Source organism: Agelaius phoeniceus (assembly GCF_051311805.1).
Source record: "Agelaius phoeniceus isolate bAgePho1 chromosome W unlocalized genomic scaffold, bAgePho1.hap1 SUPER_W_unloc_1, whole genome shotgun sequence".
NCBI classification, from domain to species: domain Eukaryota; kingdom Metazoa; phylum Chordata; class Aves; order Passeriformes; family Icteridae; genus Agelaius; species Agelaius phoeniceus.
In genome coordinates, this window is record NW_027509866.1 from 7,335,859 (window position 1) to 7,353,438 (window position 17,580).

Here is a 17,580-nt window from a genome sequence, read left to right on the forward strand (position 1 = left end):
AAGCCTCACCAGCTGTCTCCTGCCACCCAGATCTTGTCCCCCAGTGCTGGGAGCAGCTGCCAGGGCTGGCTGAGAGCTGTCCCTGGCAGGCAGCAGAGTCCCTGCCCCAGCACAGCACCCTGGGCTGCAGGACCCTGCTCTGCAGGACAGCCCTGGGCACCCCTGGCTGCTCTGCACAAGACACAAGCAGAGAATGCACTCACAGGCTCTGCAGGCATTGGCATGTTCCAGCTTGAGGAGATGGCTCCAGGAGCTGCAGCTGCACTGTCCTGCAGCCAGAGGTTCCTGTGCCAAGGGCTGGCAGTGATTGTGCCCCAGGCACTTCTCAGCCCCTTCCCAGCCCTGACTGATTGAAGCTCTCTGTGCCTCTGTGCTGTGCCCGGGCTGGCTGCAGGCAGTGCCCCAGCCCTGCTGGGCTGGCACAAGAGCTGCTCATCCAGAGAAATGTGCTTTTGAAGCTCTTCTTGGTGAGCAGGAGCTGCCTCTGTGCCAGGAGTCCAGCCCAGCTCAGCAGCACAGACACAGCACAAGGACTTTAATCAGCCTCTGGGGCTTTGTGCTCAGGGCCTGGACATCAGTCCCTGAGAGGGAGCTGAAGAAACCTCTCCAGAACTCCAAGGCAGAATCCAACTCCAAAGTTTCTTGGACTTTTAATGGGTCCCATTGAGGGACACGAGTGAGAAAGTGTCCCCAGGCCCCAGGCAGAGCAGAGAACTGCAGGCAGTGATGACAGGTGGGGACAAAGAGAAGCCAAGTCTTGGTGCCCTGGGGCACAGCAGGGTCTGTGCCAGTAAGGGCTGGGAGGAGACACCTTGTCCTGAGGCCCTGGAGCCTCCTGGCCCAGCCCCAGCCAGGCTGGGCACTGTCAGCCCCTTGTGCTGCCCTCAGCATCCCCCCCTAGCCCACATCCCAGTGGCCTCAAGGATCTGCTGCAAGGAGTCCCTGGGGAGCCTTGCTCAGCAATGGCCCTGGGGGCTCCTTCATGCTCCCTGCAGGGACTGCAGCTTTTTCAATGGACTTGGGGTTTGGCTTTTGCCTTGCAGTCTCTGAGAGGTTTGTGCAATCATGGCCTCCAATTATCTGCTGTAATTAGTCCCTGGAGATTCTCTGCCGGTTGCAGCATTGATTGGGACTCATTAATACTTCAGGGTACTTAAGTTTCTTAAGCTACTTCCTCTTTCCCTTTTGATACAGACTCTATGAGAAAGATTGTGCATTTACAGGTTCCAATTATCTGCTTAATGAGTCCCTGGAGAGCCGTTATCAGTAACAACATTCAGTGGGCTCATTAATGCTTCAAGGTACTTCAGTTATTTGAAGGTACTTGGTGTTGCCCTTTTGATACAGACTCTGTGAGAGATTTGTGCAATCATGGCCCCAATTATCTGCTTTAATGAGTCCCTTGAGAGCTCTGTACTGACACTCAGTGGTGCTCAGTAATGCTTTGAGCTTCTCAAAAATTTTAAGGTAGTTTGGAATTTCCTTTCCACTCTGAGTCTCTGAGATGTTTTTGGTCAATCCTGGCCTCCAATTCTCTCCTCCAAGGAGTCCATGTGGAGCCTGTGTTGGGGATGGACCTCAGTGGGACCCATTCATGCTTTGAGACACTTTTGGGTTTTCTTCTGACTTTGACTCCTGGAAAGGTTTGTGCAATCTCCTCTCAGGCCCTGAGGTTCAAGGGCTCAGCTCCAAATGCACCACAGGGCTCATCAGGATGCAGCAAATCCTGACAAACCATGGCTCTGCACTGATTTCCCTCTGCTCTAATGCAGTTTATCAAGGATGTATCTGGAGTGATTTTTGGTTAGCTAATTTGAGATTTCTCAGCCAATGCACCTATTAGTGCAGTAGGATTGGTGTTGGCTAATTACCATTGCATTCACTGGAATATATTTACTCATGTCCTGCAGTGAGATAGGATTAGGAGAAAGGCAAAGTAGGCTCAAAATTTTAAAAGGGTATATAGAAAAGTTTATTACCAGTAAATAGAAGAAAGAGTAATAAGAATCTGAACACTTCTCCTCTCCCTACAACCTTTTCTTTCTTACTGACAATGTAAGGAGACAAAACCTGAAAGTTTCAGTCAGTTTACACCATCTAGAACAGTCTTTCTTCAGTTCACTTAGGCAGAGGAGTCTCTCTCTCATGCTATGGAGACTTCTCCATAAGAAAAAAGTTCGCTCGTGGCTCTCAATTCCCATGAATAGCAGGTGCCCAGAAAATCTGCAATTGTGAAGTCCCTCCCATTTGTCACAGCTTTCCCCACAGCTGTGTTTATGGGCCATGTCAGCTTATGGGGTATGAGTTTAAAGATGAGCTGTTCAAGAGCAAAGATTCTTTTCACCTATTTCTGAAATCATCTTCATCTCTGAGAACAGAGATCTTCCTCTTCTCTCCCTGATAGCACAGGATCTCATTACTCTTCTCTCTTTCTCTGTTTAAACTTCTCATGGGATCACAGCTACTTCAACAATTCCCTACTTTAGCATGGAGGTTTTTGCAGAACAAGTCATCTCCCCATATTTTCAATTAGTTATAGGGAAAAAGAGAGTCTGTATCAATTACATCCTTCCCCATAGCTTTACGAGAGGATTTCAGCCTCAAGATCAAGTTATAGGGAATTAGTTATAGGGAAAAAGAGAGTCTGTATCAATTACATCCTTCCCCATAGCTTTACAAGAGGATTTCAGCCCCAAGATCAAGGCATCTCCTCATACCTCCCATCTGGGGCTCAACTTCCTCTTCAGTGACCTCGGTGTCTTCATGTTGCTCCTCTCTGTGCCTGCACTTTGTCCTTTTCTCTCACTGGAGGGAGGATGGAAGCACTGAAAGAGTTCATATCTCACCCGGGGCCTGCAGATGGTTCCGTGCCCCCGGCCGGGCTCGGTGCTTGCGGCCGGAGCTGTTTTACGATGGAGGTTTCTGCAGCGGCTGCGCTGGGGCTGTGTCAGGATGGGCCGCGCTGGGGCAGGGCCAGGATCTCAGCAGCCAGGCCAGAGCACAGCAGCAGCACGGCCGGGGGCCGATGGCTTCTCCTGCCCCTGCCCGGGGCTTGCGGCTGAAGCCCAAGGGTGGCAGAATCTTGGCCGAGCCGGCCCGGCCCGGGGCTGCTCCTGGGGCCCGGCGGATCCTGGCTGGGCCCGGGCTGGCGGCGGGGCAGGGCTCAGAAGTGCCCAGATGTTCCCAACTGCAGCCATGGCCCGGCCCGGCCTCGGCCCCGCGGCCTCCCCTGCCCTGCCCGGCAGCCGATGGGGCCTGGCGGGGTCCCTGGGAAGGGGCCCGGCCCCACGGCAGGAGCCGCCCGGCCCGGCCTGGCTGAGACGGGGCCGGGTCAGCCTTGTTACCTCTGTGCCAGCCAGAAGGGAAAGAGACCCTCCCAGGCTTTCCCATCTTTAACATGTGTCTTCACAGAGGCGTGTACCGTTTCCTTAGTGGTTTAACAGATTGTCAATTCTCAAAGCTGATTACTGATTGGCTTTTTGGTCAGACATGGAGGAAACTGCTAGCAGCTTCTCTTAGAACATCACTTTCGTGATGCAAAACCACAACTGCACAGAGCACAGAGCTCCTTTGTCCATATATAGTGCTCATGTGCCCGAGGTTTCAAAATACCTTCCTGGGAGATCTCTGGGCCCTCTCCAAGGTGTTTTCAAATGAAAACATTCAGCTCAGAGTCTAAGAAAATCACCAGAGGACAGGGCCAGCCTGACCTGTCTGTCCTGGCTACTTTTGTCTGAGATCAGTCCTTGGATAAACAGAATTGAGAGGCCAAATTCTAATTTTGGCCATGGTCCCTGGACCTGAAAGCCGGTTCTTTTCCATAGGAAGGAAGGAACAGAGCCCCAGTGTTTCAGGGGCAGATGAGAAATGGCCACCAGAGGCCAAGGCCAGCCAGAGCAAGCAGGATTTTGTTCTGAGTGATATCCTTGCATATAGGAATTGCTTTAGGGAGAGTTTCAATTTTGGCAATGGGCATCTGAAAAGGGGGGCGGTTCTTTCCCATAGCAAGAAAAGCACGGAGCCCCAGTTTTCCAGGAGCTGATGAGAGGCGGCCCTTGACATTGCAACATCAGCCAGACCTGTCAGGGGACCCCTGGGAAGCCAAACCAGCCAGGTCTGTTCCATGTTCCCTCAGTTCCATGGGGCCCCACAGTGTCCCAATGGTCCCTTGCTTCCCTGAGGCCCTGAGGAGTCATAATGCCCCCTTGGTGACACCAGGCCCTGAAGGGTCCCAATGGTCTCCATGGTTCCATCAGGCCCCACAGAGCCATAATGGTCTCTGGGTTCCATGAAGCCCCACTGTGTCACCATGGCCCCTTGGTTCCATGGGCTCCAGTGGTGCCACAATGATTCCCTTGGTTCCATGAGGTCTCCACAGTGTCCCAGTGATCTCCATGGGGAGGGAAGAACCCAGCCCCAGTGTTGCAGGGGCAGTCACCAGAGGTCCAGGCCACCCAGGCTTGATGGTACTGGCAGATTTTGCCTGGGAGCAACCCTTGGATATCCAGAATTTTGGAGGTGGAATCCCAATTTCAGACATGGACACCTGGAGGATAAGGATGCTTGTTTTCCATTGGAAAGAAAGCACGGAACACTGATTCAACAGTGACATTTGGGGATCTATGGGGAGTATTGGGGATTGTTCCTGCACCTCATGACCCAACAGGAGCTTCTCTAATAAATGTTGCCTGAAGCTCCCACTGTGGTCATGACAGGAACCCCTGTGAGTGTCTGGGACATCCCGGCTCTTTGGCAGCCTGGGGACTCCTGGGATGTCACCATGGGATGGCTGTGACTGTCTCTGACCCCAGGGCTCTTTACCATCCCAGAAAGCCCTGGGAGGCATCCATGGAGCCCCTGTCTCTGTGTGTGACATTCCAGCTCTGGAACAGCCTGGAGACTCTTGGAAAGTCCCCATGGAACCCTTCTGAGGACCTGTGACAAATCTGATCCTTAGCAGGCAACCATCACCAGTCCACTGTTGCTATGGTCAGTTTCCATGGCAACCATCACCAGCCCCCTGCTGCTATGCTCAGTCCCTTGGCAGTTCCATGGAGACCCCATGCCAGGGGTGGTTGCCATGGACACCAGCTCAGGCCTGCAGCCAGAGCCCGTTGCCATGGCAACCATTGGCAGCCCCCATCCCCAGGCTGATGGGATCCCAGAAGCACAGAATTGGCTGAGCTGGGAGGGACCCATCAGGATCCTCCAGTCCAACTGCTGGCCCTGCACAGGACACCCCAACAATGCCAGCCTGGGCCTGGCAGCACTGGCCAAACGCTGCTGCAGCTCAGAGAGCCCTGGAGCTGGGACCCTGCCCTGGGGAGCCTGGCCAGGGCCCCAGCAGCCTCTGGCCAAAAACCTTTTCCTGACATCCAAGCTGAGCCTGCCCCAACTCAGCTGCAGCCGCTCCCTCCACTCCTGTCCCTGGGCACCAGAGGGAAGAGGTTCCCACAGCCCCAGCCAGGGACCCGCGCCCAAGGCTGCTGCCATGGCCACCAGGGCTGCCACCAGCTGGGATGCTCGCTTTCCACGGGCCGGGCTTCAGGAATGGGATTCCCCAATTTCCTGCTCCTGCTAAAATCACGCTGCCCTCGCTGCCCTCCCGCCTCCCATGGAAAGCACAAAAGGCAAAGATCCCGGGCTGGGATAAGAACAATTTATTGGGAACAGCAACGAGATAAGGAACAAACAGGAACAGAAACAATATTGATAACAGAAGGGATAAATAAAACTGTTTACAGGGAAAACTACAACACAACTCACAGGGTCTGCCTGGCTACAATATTTCTTGCCTGGAAAGGACACCCTTCTCCTCAGGGAGAGAGAGAGAGTCCCTTTCCTGTCCCTGGCAATGATCTGAGGTGGGACTGAATGTAATGACAGGGCCATGGCCAGACCCTCATGTTCTCCAATCCCACATCAGGTCATTGGCAAAGGGCAGGAAAAGGGACAGGTGTCTTCCCAGCATGGATCACAGGGAACATGGATCACCAGGGCTCTTTGCAATCTGGCTTCTCCCATGGGGGATGAAGCTGGAGTGGTGCATGAAGCTGTTCCTGCAATCGAGGCACTTGCAGGGCTTCATTTACGGGTGGCTCCGTTGGTGTCTTGTCAAATGAGAGCTTCTGGTGAAGCTCTTCCCACACTGGGGACACTCGTAGGGCCTCTGCCTCTCCCCAGTGTGGATGCGCTGGTGCCTGATGAGGGTGGAATTGTGCTTGAAGCTCTTCCCGCAGTCAGGGCAGTAGAAGGGCCTCTCATCCGCGTGAATCCGCTCATGCAGGAGGAGATTTGAGCTGGTCCGAAACCTCTTCCCACACGTGCGGCACTCGTAGGGTCTCTCCCCAGTGTGGATGAGCTGGTGCCTGATGAGGTGGTACTTGCGCTTGAAGCCCATCCCGCAATCAGGGCAGTTGAAGGGCCTTTCCTCTGTGTGAATCTGCCGGTGCCTGGCGAGATCAGGGCTGGTGTGAAACCTCTTCTGGCACTCAGGACACTCGTAGGGCCTCTCCCCAGTGTGGATGCACTGGTGGGTCAAAAGGGTGGAGCTGCAGCTGAAGCCCTTCCCACACTCCCCACACTCATAGGGCCATTCCCCAGTGTGGATCATCTGGTGGCTGATCAGGGTGCTGCTCTGCCTGAAGCTCTTCCCACACTCCAAGCACTTGTGGGGCTTTTTCCCATCATGAAGCTGCTCATGGGCCACCAGCTCTGAGCTCTGGCTGAAGCTCTGTCCACCTTCCTGGCTCAGGGTGGGTCTTTCCTCCTCAGAGCACCCTGGGCTGGGTTTGGAGCCCCTTCTCCTGTGGAATCTCTGGGACTTGTCCTCCACGTTGGAATTCTGCACTGTGGAGCCACTCGAATTGGCCTCTTCCATGAGGTTCTGCCACAGGGATTTGTCCTCCCTGGTCTCCATCCTCAGCTTCTTCCCTGGGGGAGGAAGGACAAGGAGAGGATGGGATTTGCCTCCATGCCAGAGGGAAGGGGAAGGAGATCCCCCCAGTGCATCCCCAGCAGGACGGGGTTGGCAGCAGGGTTGTCCTGCAGCCGGGGGCTGTGCTGGGCTGGGAGATGGAGCAGGAGAGAGGGGGAAAGGGGCACTGACTTCCTCCTCACCTGCCTGGGGCTCCTGGGGCACCGTCTTCTTCCTCGCAGCCTCCTCCTCCATCTGGCCAAGTTTAAGGGATGGAAAATCCTGTTTTGAGAAGAAAACAAGGGATAAGTACATTGAATTTTGTACTTGTTTGAAGGCAAACCTGGGGAGGGTCTAAACCAGAATTACAATTTAATAAGAAAATGAAGATCGAGGCAATGATGCAGAAACACTTCCTTAAACTGACAGAGTCTGGATATAACCTGACACCCTGCTGGTCAGGCTGGTGGCTGCAGTCCCATTAAATGGTGGCTGCAGTCCTGTTGGAGTGATGAACGTGATTCTGTCCAAGCAGTGATCCTGTAGAAGGGTCTGGTCTTCCTCTGGAGGTCCAGGGGTGGTTCTGGAGCTCTTGTCCTCTGGGAATCCAGTAGGCAAGCTGCTCCTGGTGTTGCAAGGCTCACCTTATATGCAGGTAGGAATGCTTGGACCCTCCCCCTGGGCGGAGCATCCCACAATGGGAGGATGGAATTCTATCAGTCCTGCAGTGACACTCAATGGCCCATTCACAGAAGATCTCTCCCCTGGAGGGCGTTATCAGGGCTGAGTCATGGAAGAGATCAAGAACACTGCCCCACCTGTTTATAGCAGCTGATGAAGATGGGGATTGAAAACATGCATTTGGTTCCATCTTACATTGCAGCCTGAAACAGTGGGGGAATCCCTGCTCAGGGGGTGAACACCACCCCCCTTACCCAAACTGGCTCAGGTGTAAAACCCCCACCCTGGGAAGGCCACACACACACAGGGGACAATGTCACACTTGCCCTGCTCCAGGGCAAATGGCATCTCTCTAATATTTTCTTAACCAGATTGCAAAATTATTTTGGCACAGTGAGTTCAGGGCACTGTTCTTTGACCCCAGTTGCCTTTGACTACAGCATGGTTCCTTCCTCTGAGGAGGTTGTGGGTCTCTCTGGAGGAACTCTTGGAAACTTGGATGCAGCTTCGTCTGAGCGACCTATGGGAGAACTGATGAGGAAAATGGCTGTTGTGGGACTGGAGTGTAAAGAAAATACTTTGTTGTCCCTCCTTGAAAAGTTTGTTAAAATCACTGGAGGAAATGGAGCAAATGATACCAGCAAGACTGACAAGGTTCATTCACCACATGGTGAGGAACACAAGGCTGCTAAAAGTCCCACAAGAAGCCCAGCTCAAGTAGCTAAATTCCCAAATAACTACTGAATTCCCAGGCTTGGGTTTTTTCCAAATGTGAGAATCATTATTCTCTTCATCCCTGTCACCTTTGTGACAGCTACACAGAGCTTCCACTTCCTTTTAATAATATCTGTATTGGGCCGAATTTGCACTTTTCTTTAATTGGAACTTGCCAGCAGCTGAGCTGGAGCTGTGCAGGAACCAAGGAAACTTGGAATTGCCCCAGAATTGCTTCTATTGTCAGCCGGTGCTGCGGCGGCCGTGGGGCAGAGGGGTGGGAAAGGGGGCTCCGGGGTGGCAGTGGAGGAAATGCCGGGCCCGGGGGCTGAGCACAGGGCTGAGCACGCAGAGATGGTTTTGTTCTTGCTGAGCTCGCACTGAGCCAAGGCCTGTCCTGCCCCTCGTTCGGCCATGCTGGGGAGGGGCTGAGGCTGTGGGGGAGCTTGGGAGGGGACACAGCCAGGACAGGAGATCCCAGCTGACCCCAGGGATACCCCAGACCATAGGACATCATGATCAGTGCATGAAGTGTGGGGATCAAGGAGGAAGGGGGCACATTTGCAGTGAGGGTTTTGTCTCCCCAGGTAACACTTAGGCAGGATTGGGCCCTGTTTCGCCAGTGGGCAGGGCCCGCACCAAAGACACAGACACCAACTTAACTTAAGGAACAGTGTAATTTAGATAATGCAAATTTGCAAAAAATTACAAAAATATTAGGTAGGCAAAGCAAATAATAATTAGTCAATAATTCCAAAAGAGAAGATGTTGAAATGAGTATCACACAACTGTCCATTTCTGGCTGCAGGCTCTGGAGATTCTATCTCTGCCTTCAATCAGGGTTGCATTCCCTAAAGAATCCTGGTACCAAATCCTGCTTTCCAAGGCTGGAACAGTGTCTCAGGTTTAGCTGGGTGTGTATTCAATTACCCTCTGTTAAAGCTGGGGCAATTATCATCTGTTAATTGAGCAGTTTACTTTATCTCTTCCACATGAATCCTCCCTCCAGGGAGATATCTTCTGTTAATGGGCCATTGAGTGTCACTGATAAAAATTCCATCATCCCATTGTGAGAAGATCTGCCCAGAGGGAGGAGCCAAGCATTCCTACCTGGATATAATCTGAGAATGTGAACAACAGAGTCAGCCTTCTCCCACAGGATTCCCAGAAGAGCAGCTTTCAGCTCCACTGGATCCCAGAGGAAGACCAGGCCAATCGACACCACAACTGGACCTTCAGAGGAAAACTCCACCCTTCTACAGGATCACTGCTCCAACAGAACCACACCTGTCCCTGCAGGAGCACTGCAGCCACCATTTAACAGGAGTGCTACCAACACTCTGACCCACAGGTTGTCAGGTCATATTCTTACTCTGTAAGTAGTTTTTAGTACTACTGCATTTGTATTTTTAATTTTCCTTCTGAAGAACTGTTACTCCTATTCCCATAGACTTTGCTTGACAGCCTCTTGTTTTGAAAATTATAATTCCAAGTGAAGGGATTAACATTTTCCATTTCAGGGGAGTCTCCTGCCTTCCTTAGCAGACACCTGTCTTTTAAAACTGACACAATGCCCTGGGACAGCCAGGCAGGTGAGGAGGAAGTCAGTGCCCCTTTCCCCCTCTCTCCTGCTCCAATTCCCAGCCCAGCACAGCCCCCGGCTGCAGGACAACCCTGCTGCCAACCCCGTCCTGCCGGGGATGCACTGGGGGGATCTCCTTCCCCTTCCCTCTGGCACGGAGGCAAATCCCATCCTCTCCTTGTCCTTCCTCCCCCAGGGAAGAAGCTGAGGATGGGGACCAGGGAGGACAAATCCCCACAGCAGAACATCTTGGAAGAGGCCATTTTGAGTGGCTCCACGGTGCAGAATTCCAACGTGGAGGAAAAGCCCCAGAGATTACACAGGAGGAGGGGCTGCAAACCCAGCCCAGTGTGTTCTGAGGAGGAAAGACCCACGCTGAGCCAGGAATGTGGTCAGAGCTTCAGCCAGAGCTCAGAGCTGGTGGTCCATGGGCAGCTTCACAATGGGGAGAAGCCCCACAAGTGCTTGGAGTGTGGGAAGAGCTTCAGGCAGAGCAGCAGCCTGATCAGCCACCAGATGATCCACACTGGGGAATGGCCCTATGAGTGTGGGGAGTGTGGGAAGGGCTTCAGCTGCAGCTCTGCCCTCATCATCCACCAACGCATCCACACTGGGGAGAGGCCCTACCAGTGTCCCCAGTGCGGGAAGAGCTTCTCCAAGAGCTCTCATTTGACAAGACACCAACGGAGCCACCAGCAAGGGAAGCCCTGCAAATGCCCCGACTGAAGGAACAGCTTCATGCACTGCTCCAGCTTTTTCCCTCATGGGAGCATCCACATTGGGAAGAGCCCTGGTGTTCCATTTTCCCTGTGATCCATGCTGGGAAGACACCTGTACCTTTTTCTGCCCCTTCCAATGACATGATGTGGCATTGAAAAACATGAGGGTCTGGCCATGGCCGTGTCATTACATTCACGCCCACATCAGGTCATTGCCAGGAGCAGGAAAGGGACTCTCTCTCTCTCTCTCTCCCTGAGGAGAAGGGTGTCCTTTCCATACATTGCCAGGAAGAACTAGTTGTTGATGTTGTAGTTTTCTCTGTAAATAGTTTTACCTATACCTTCTGTTATCAATATTGTTTCTGCTCCTGTTTGTTTCCTTATCTCATTGCTGTTCCCAATAAATTGTTCTCATCCCAGCACGGGATCTTTGCCTTTTGTGCTTTCCATGGGAGGCGGGAGGGCAGCGAGGGCAGCGCGGTTTTAGCGGGAGCAGGAAATTGGGGAATACCATTCCTGAAGCCCGGCCCATGGAAACCGAGCATCCCAGCTGGTGGCAGCCCTGGTGGCCATGGCAGCAGCCTTGGGAGCGGGTCCCTGGCTGGGGCTGTGGGAACCTCTTCCCTCTGGTGCCCAGGGACAGGAGTGGAGGGAGTGGCTGCAGCTGAGTCGGGGCAGGCTCAGGTTGGATGTCAGGAAAAGGTTTTTGGCCAGAGGCTGCTGGGGCCCTGGCCAGGCTCCCCAGGGCAGGGTCCCAGCTCCAGGGCTCTCTGAGCTGCAGCAGCGTTTGGCCAGCGCTGCCAGGCCCAGGCTGGCATTGTTGGGGTGTCCTGTGCAGGGCCAGCAGTTGGACTGGAGGATCCTGATGGGTCCCTCCCAGCTCAGCCAATTCTGTGCTTCTGGGATCCCATCAGCCTGGGGATGGGGCTGCCAATGGTTGCCATGGCAACGGGCTCTGGCTGCAGGCCTGAGCTGGTGTCCATGGCAACCAGCCCTGGCATGGGGTCTCCATGGAGCTGCCAAGGGACTGAGCATAGCAACAGGGGGATGGGGATGGTTGCCATGGAAACTGACCATAGCAACAGGGGGCTGGGGATGGTTGCCATGGAAACTGACCATAGCAAGAGGGGCCTGGTGATGGTTGCCATGGAAACTGACCATAGCAACAGGGGCCTGGTGATGGTTGCCTGCTAAGGATCAGATTTGTCACAGGCCCTCAGAGGGGCACCATGGGGATCTTTCCAAGAGTCTCCAGGCTGTTCCAGAGCTGGAATGTCACAGGCAGAGACAGGGGCTCCATGGAGACCTCCCAGGGCTTTCTAGGATGGTAAAGAGCCCTGGGGTCAGAGGCAGTCGCAGCCATTCCATGGTGACATCCCAGGGCACCTTGGGCTGCAAAGGCACCCATCTGTCACAGGCACTCACGGGGGCTCCACGGTGACATCCCAGGAGTCCCCAGGCTGCCAAAGAGCCGGGATGTCCCAGACACTCACAGGGGCTCCTGTCATTACCACAGTGGGAGCTTCAGGCAACATTTTATAAGAGGAGCTCCTGTTGGGTCACAAAATACAGAAAGGATCCCCAATAGCCCCCACAGATCCCCAAATGTCGGTGTGGAGTCAGAGATGACACAGACCCAGATCAGAACGGTAAGGGCTAAAAGCCACCTATTTTTTTTTATCCTTTTCTTTTGTGCCTTGGTTTGGTACAGGTGGTCCTCACTGGTCCTTTAATCAACGCATTTCACATGATTGGCCAGTTAATAAAAAACCCTTCAGTAAACAACTTTATGGAAAAGAGCCAACTTATTACAAACATTTTCAGGGAACCCGTTATTTATGTTTCTTTTATGTTGGGCCCTTCTGGGGGCTCCCTGGATGGGAGACACCTCCTATAGCAGTTCTGTGCCAGGTAAAAGGAGATGCATGGGACTTTTTCAGTCTTCAGCTTCTTGTTTATTGTTATCTTATCTAAAGTTTTGCGTGCTGTGCACAGCAGGCTCCGCGTGCTGGAGAAAGACCGCAAAATGGCTCTGAAATGTACGGTTTCAAGGTCCTTTAAAGTTGTCTCATGCAATTAACTTTTAAAAGCTTCATTATTTCTATTTATCTACCAATAACTCATCCCTTAACTGTCCACATAACCTCTGCACTTTGCTTTTCTTGACCAATCACCCTGTGCCACCAACACTGCAGAAAATGGAGTAGATGAAGAAGAAGACAGGGACTGCACCCAAATTCCTCCATCTTGCTTCCTATCTACACCATAATAAAAATCCCAAAACCTAAATTTCTCACCCAAGTGACATGCTAAACTAGCCTCTAATCTATTTTACACTTTGGTAAATTCCAATCTATCTCAAAGTCCTGGAAGTCCTCTCCATTGGCGAAGGTTAAAGGCAGTGTTTCTCTGGGGGTCAGGATTCCTCAGAGCAGACAGAGAAATATTCCCTGTACCCTGGATTCCCACACTTTTAACGTAAAATACTTTAAAGATTTTAAGTTATCCAAAAATGATCCAGGCAAGTATGATTAGAAGGAGAAGAAATAGAAAACAACAGAAAGACAGAAGATCCAGAGAAAGACACACACATGGGTCCCAACTGCTTGGGTTCCAGCATCACCAACAGAGGAACCCCAGCAGAAGGCAGGATCCAGACCTTGGGCTGGCCTCGTGCTCCAGCTTTTAAACCCCTGGGCCTTCATGGCCCCGCCCCTGGGGTGGGACTGCCAGTTGCTTGTCCAATCAGAGACAGGGTAGCACCAGCTGCTGCTGTGTGATTGATTGATTGATTGATTGACAGCTGGGCCAATCAGAGCTGGGTTAGCACCGCCCCTGCTGTCTGATTGGCAGCTCTGCCAGGCCAGGGCTGGGGGTGGGGCTCTGTCCCACCACAAACCAAGGCCTGACCCGGCCCTGGCCCCACACGGGCATTCCGAGCATCCCAAGGTGTCTCGGGACATGGATCTCATCCAGCCTCTGACAGCAACCACGGTGACACTACGGAACCTCATGGAGCCATGGCTCAGTTGTGACAATGGAGATCCAAGGAAACGATGGTGAGACTGTGGAATCCAGGAATCATGGAATCAAGGAGACCATTGTGCAAATCATGGGCCCTATGGAAGCAAGGATCAACGATCAAACTGCTGTTTGATTGTGATTGATTTAAAATAGAAACAAGGAGCCATTGCTTTACAGCGGGGCTGCGTGGGGCCAATGGACCCTTGTGACTCTGTTGGGGCTCATGAAACCAAGAAGCAATTGTGACATTGCCAGAGCTCATGGAATCAAGGAGAACACTGTGACAGTGTGGGCACCCATGAAGTCAATGGAACATGGAACAGGTCTGCCTGGTTTGGCCTCCTGGGGGCTGTCTGACAGGTCCCACTGAATTTGGCATGTCAAGGGCCACTTCCCATCTGACCGTGAAGCACTGGGGCTCTGTGCTTTTATTCCTATGGGAAAGAACTGTCTTTCTTGTCTAGGCACCCATGGCCAAAATTAGGATTCTGTGTAAAATTCCCTATATCCAAGGGTTATTCCCAGAAAGAATCTGCCCGTACAGTCAAGTCTGGCCAGCCTTGGCCTCTGGTGGCTGCCTCTCATCTGACCTTGAACCACTGGGGCTCACTTGTTTCCTTCCTATGGAGACCATTGTGACACTGCGGGGCATTGTGGAACCAATGGGCCATGGTGACACTGCAGGCCCTTGTGGAACCTGTGACACTGTAGGAACTTGTGGAACCAAGGGGATCATTGTGACCCTGCAGGGCCCTGTGGAAGGAAGGGATCATTGTGACACTCTGGGAACTTGTGGAACCAAAGGAATCATTGTTGCCCTACGTGGCCCTAATGGAACCAAGGGGCCATTGGACACAGCCAGGCTTCATGGAACCAATAGAGCATCAGGACACTGTGGGGCCTAGTGGAACCATGGAGACCATAAAGATCCTTAAGGACTTGTGTAACCAAGGGGCCATTATGACACCCGAGGGCACCATGGAAGCAAGAGAACCATTGTGACACTGCAAGGCCTCATGGAATCAAGGAGCCATTGTGACACTGCAGGGTCCTGTAGAACCAAGGGAACATGAAACAGGTGTGGCTGCCTTGGTCTCCCAGGGCTCACCTGACAGGTCTGGCTGACCTTGGAATGTGGAAGGCCACTCCAATCTGCTCCTGAAACAGTGGGGCTCTGGGCTCTTCTTTTTATGGAAAAGAACTTTCCATTTTTTCCAGGCATCCATGGCTAAAATTAGGATTTCACCTCTAAATTTCTATGTATCCAAGGATTGCTCCCAGACAAAAGTTGCCAGGACAGACAGGTCTGGCTGGTCTTTGACTCCTGAGTGCCAGAACTCACCTGTTTTGCAAACACTGGAAAGGGCTCTGTGCTTTTCTTTTTATGAAAAAAAACCCCATCCCTCTTCTCCAGGCACAAATGTTTTAAATTAGGACTCCACATTCATAATTTCAAATATCCAAGGGTTGCTCCAAGCAAACCTGCCAGAACAGACAGATCAGGCTTGCCTTGGCCTCTGGTCGCTGCTGTTCATCAGCTCCTGAAACATGGAGGTTCCATGGTTTCCTTCCTATGCAGACCAAGGTGACACTTGGGAGCCTTGTGAAATGAAGGGGCCATTGTGGCACTGCAGAGCACCATGGATCCAAGGGACCATTGTGACACTGTGGGGCCTCGTGGAACCCAGGACATCCCTGTGGCTCTGCTGGGCCACATGGTCCCAAGGGGGCAGAGCAAAGCACCAGTGTGGGAGTTAGTCCAGCTGTAACTCAGAGTCAGACAGATTTTACCCCGGAAGGCATGAGTTTCAAGTCCTAGGAATCATTTGTTTAACTTAGGGTGAGCTTGAAAGTTCTCCAATAAGCCTTTAGTGTTGTTATGCTAAGTTGTCCAAGTTCTACTCCCCTATTGGTTACTTGTTTCTTCTATATGGTTATTGTTCTAGTTTTCTAGCCCCAAGTGTCTATGTTGTTGCTTCCCCTTTTTCTCAGGTCTTAGGATCCTGCCCCTCATACTGTGCTCGACTTCTCCATGTTTATTGTTTTTCACCCTATTATTAAAGTTCTTTTTGGGCACCTCCATCAAACCCGCACCTTTTCATTTTCACCACCCTCGTCCTGAAGTCAGGGAACCAGAGAGGTTTGTCACAGCCACCCTCATTGTGACCTTTGGCGCCCGAACAGGGACCATGACACTCAGGGCTCCCTGTGTCAGTCACGTCAGCTGGGGTTGGCTGATGGATAGGCCAGGGCTCCCCGGGATTTTGGATTGTGCTGGGCCCAGTGGATTCATCGTTGCTTCAAGGGACCTTGCCCAGGATCAGCAGGGACAACGACAGTTTCACCTGCATAGGATTGCAGGTGGGTTTGCGGAAATGCAAGACATTTATTGCCCATTTTGCCACTGTGTTTTTACAATATGCACCCATGTCCCATAATTGATTTGGGGTGTTCTGGTGGCTCTTCCCCATAAGGCAGAGAAAAAAAAAAAGGGCAGTCAGATGTCCAAAGTAGAAAGGAGCATATATGGATGCTTTAATTCTCACTGATCATGACACAATATTTTCAAAGTACGAATTAAAATCAATAAATCAATCATGAGGTGGATCATTAAAAATTTTCCAGACGACTCTAATGATGAAATCCATATCACTGAATTTTGGGACTCCGTGGGAGTTAAAAGTGACCCCGTTGCACCCTGCATGCTCCCCATCTTCCACACCATCCTTGAGACCCTTGACCAGCAAGCAGTGTGTTGAAAACTCAATCCATTGGTCACTCCTAACTCGGGACCTCCCCTCAAACCTGCCTTTCTCAGACCTTCCACAATGGTCCAAGATGGAAATGGCCACAAAATCTTGGAGTATTATGCCCTGGAGACTCAAGATGAAAGGACCCCGAATGTGGCTCGGGACCTGGAGCATCCTCCCTCCATCTTGGCTCCTCCACTTCCTGCTACCACAGCCTTCTCTTCCGCCCTGAATGAACCTCCAGACTCCACCCCCAAACCTGTGGGTCACGCCCCCACTGTCAATCATTCCACCTCCACCCTGGGCCATGCCTCTAGTTAAGGAAGGAGACTGGCAAATAGCCTCGAAACTCCTCATTGCCCTGGTATGTTAGGAAAGAAGGGGGCAGAATTCCAGGTATCAGCCATTGGTTTATGGGGAAATCAAGGATCTGTAGGGCAGCTAAAGACCATAGGAAGGACTTACCTTGTTTTAATGGCCTAATGAGGGCCATGTTTACAGCACATGTCTTAACTCCCTATGATTTAAAATATATTATGCCCATGTTGTTGTCACCTACAGAATACACCCTGTGGGAAGGGGGATGGAAGTGTTTACTAAATCAATTAATAGCAGACTATGCTAATAATGAGGCAAGGACAGAATTGACAATCAACCATCGAGCTGGAGAAGGACAACACAGCCTGCCAGATGATCAAGCAGCAGGTATCCCCAGAGAAGTATCGGATGATATCAAAGAGATGGCTTTGAAAGCTTGAATCCAGGTATTGGATGGTGGCACCCGCAATTTGAACTACCTTGGGTGGCTGTAGCTAAAGCTTTAGGACAATCAGACCATCCTGGGTGCCTGTTGAGTAAGCAAACCAATGCTGCCTCCCTCACACTGACTGGGCTGCTCTCAGACACAGAGACCATCAGACACGCCACCTTGCAGAACAGCGATAGAGTTTTTACTCTGGGCACATGGGCATGGCTGTGTAGACTCTGAGGGCATGTGCTGCATGAACCTCTCCAGCCACAGCGAGTCAATCCACAAGAGCATTCAGGTACTGAAGGAAGGGTGCAAGAAGCTTCAAGTGGAAAACAAAGACTGGGTCAATAAACTCTTCCAATCCAAGGGACTAAAGGGTTTGATGATGTCTACCTAAAACAGGACTATTAAATCTCTTAGTGGTTGTTGTTGTATTGTTAATT

General features: G+C 52.0%; 1 protein-coding gene across 1 annotated transcript in view; it reads right to left on the reverse strand.

Annotated features, from left to right (window-relative positions):
• Window positions 1-1,897: 1,897 nt before the first annotated feature.
• The window catches only part of LOC143692475 (uncharacterized), a 249,165-nt gene continuing 233,482 nt past the window's right edge, over window positions 1,898-17,580 (reverse strand). The window contains exons 6-7 of the mRNA XM_077172707.1: window positions 6,150-6,647; window positions 1,898-1,904 (exon numbers count right to left, since the gene is read on the reverse strand). Coding sequence (XP_077028822.1) covers window positions 1,898-1,904; window positions 6,150-6,647 — 505 coding nt within the window. The remainder of the gene's footprint in view (window positions 1,905-6,149; window positions 6,648-17,580) is intronic.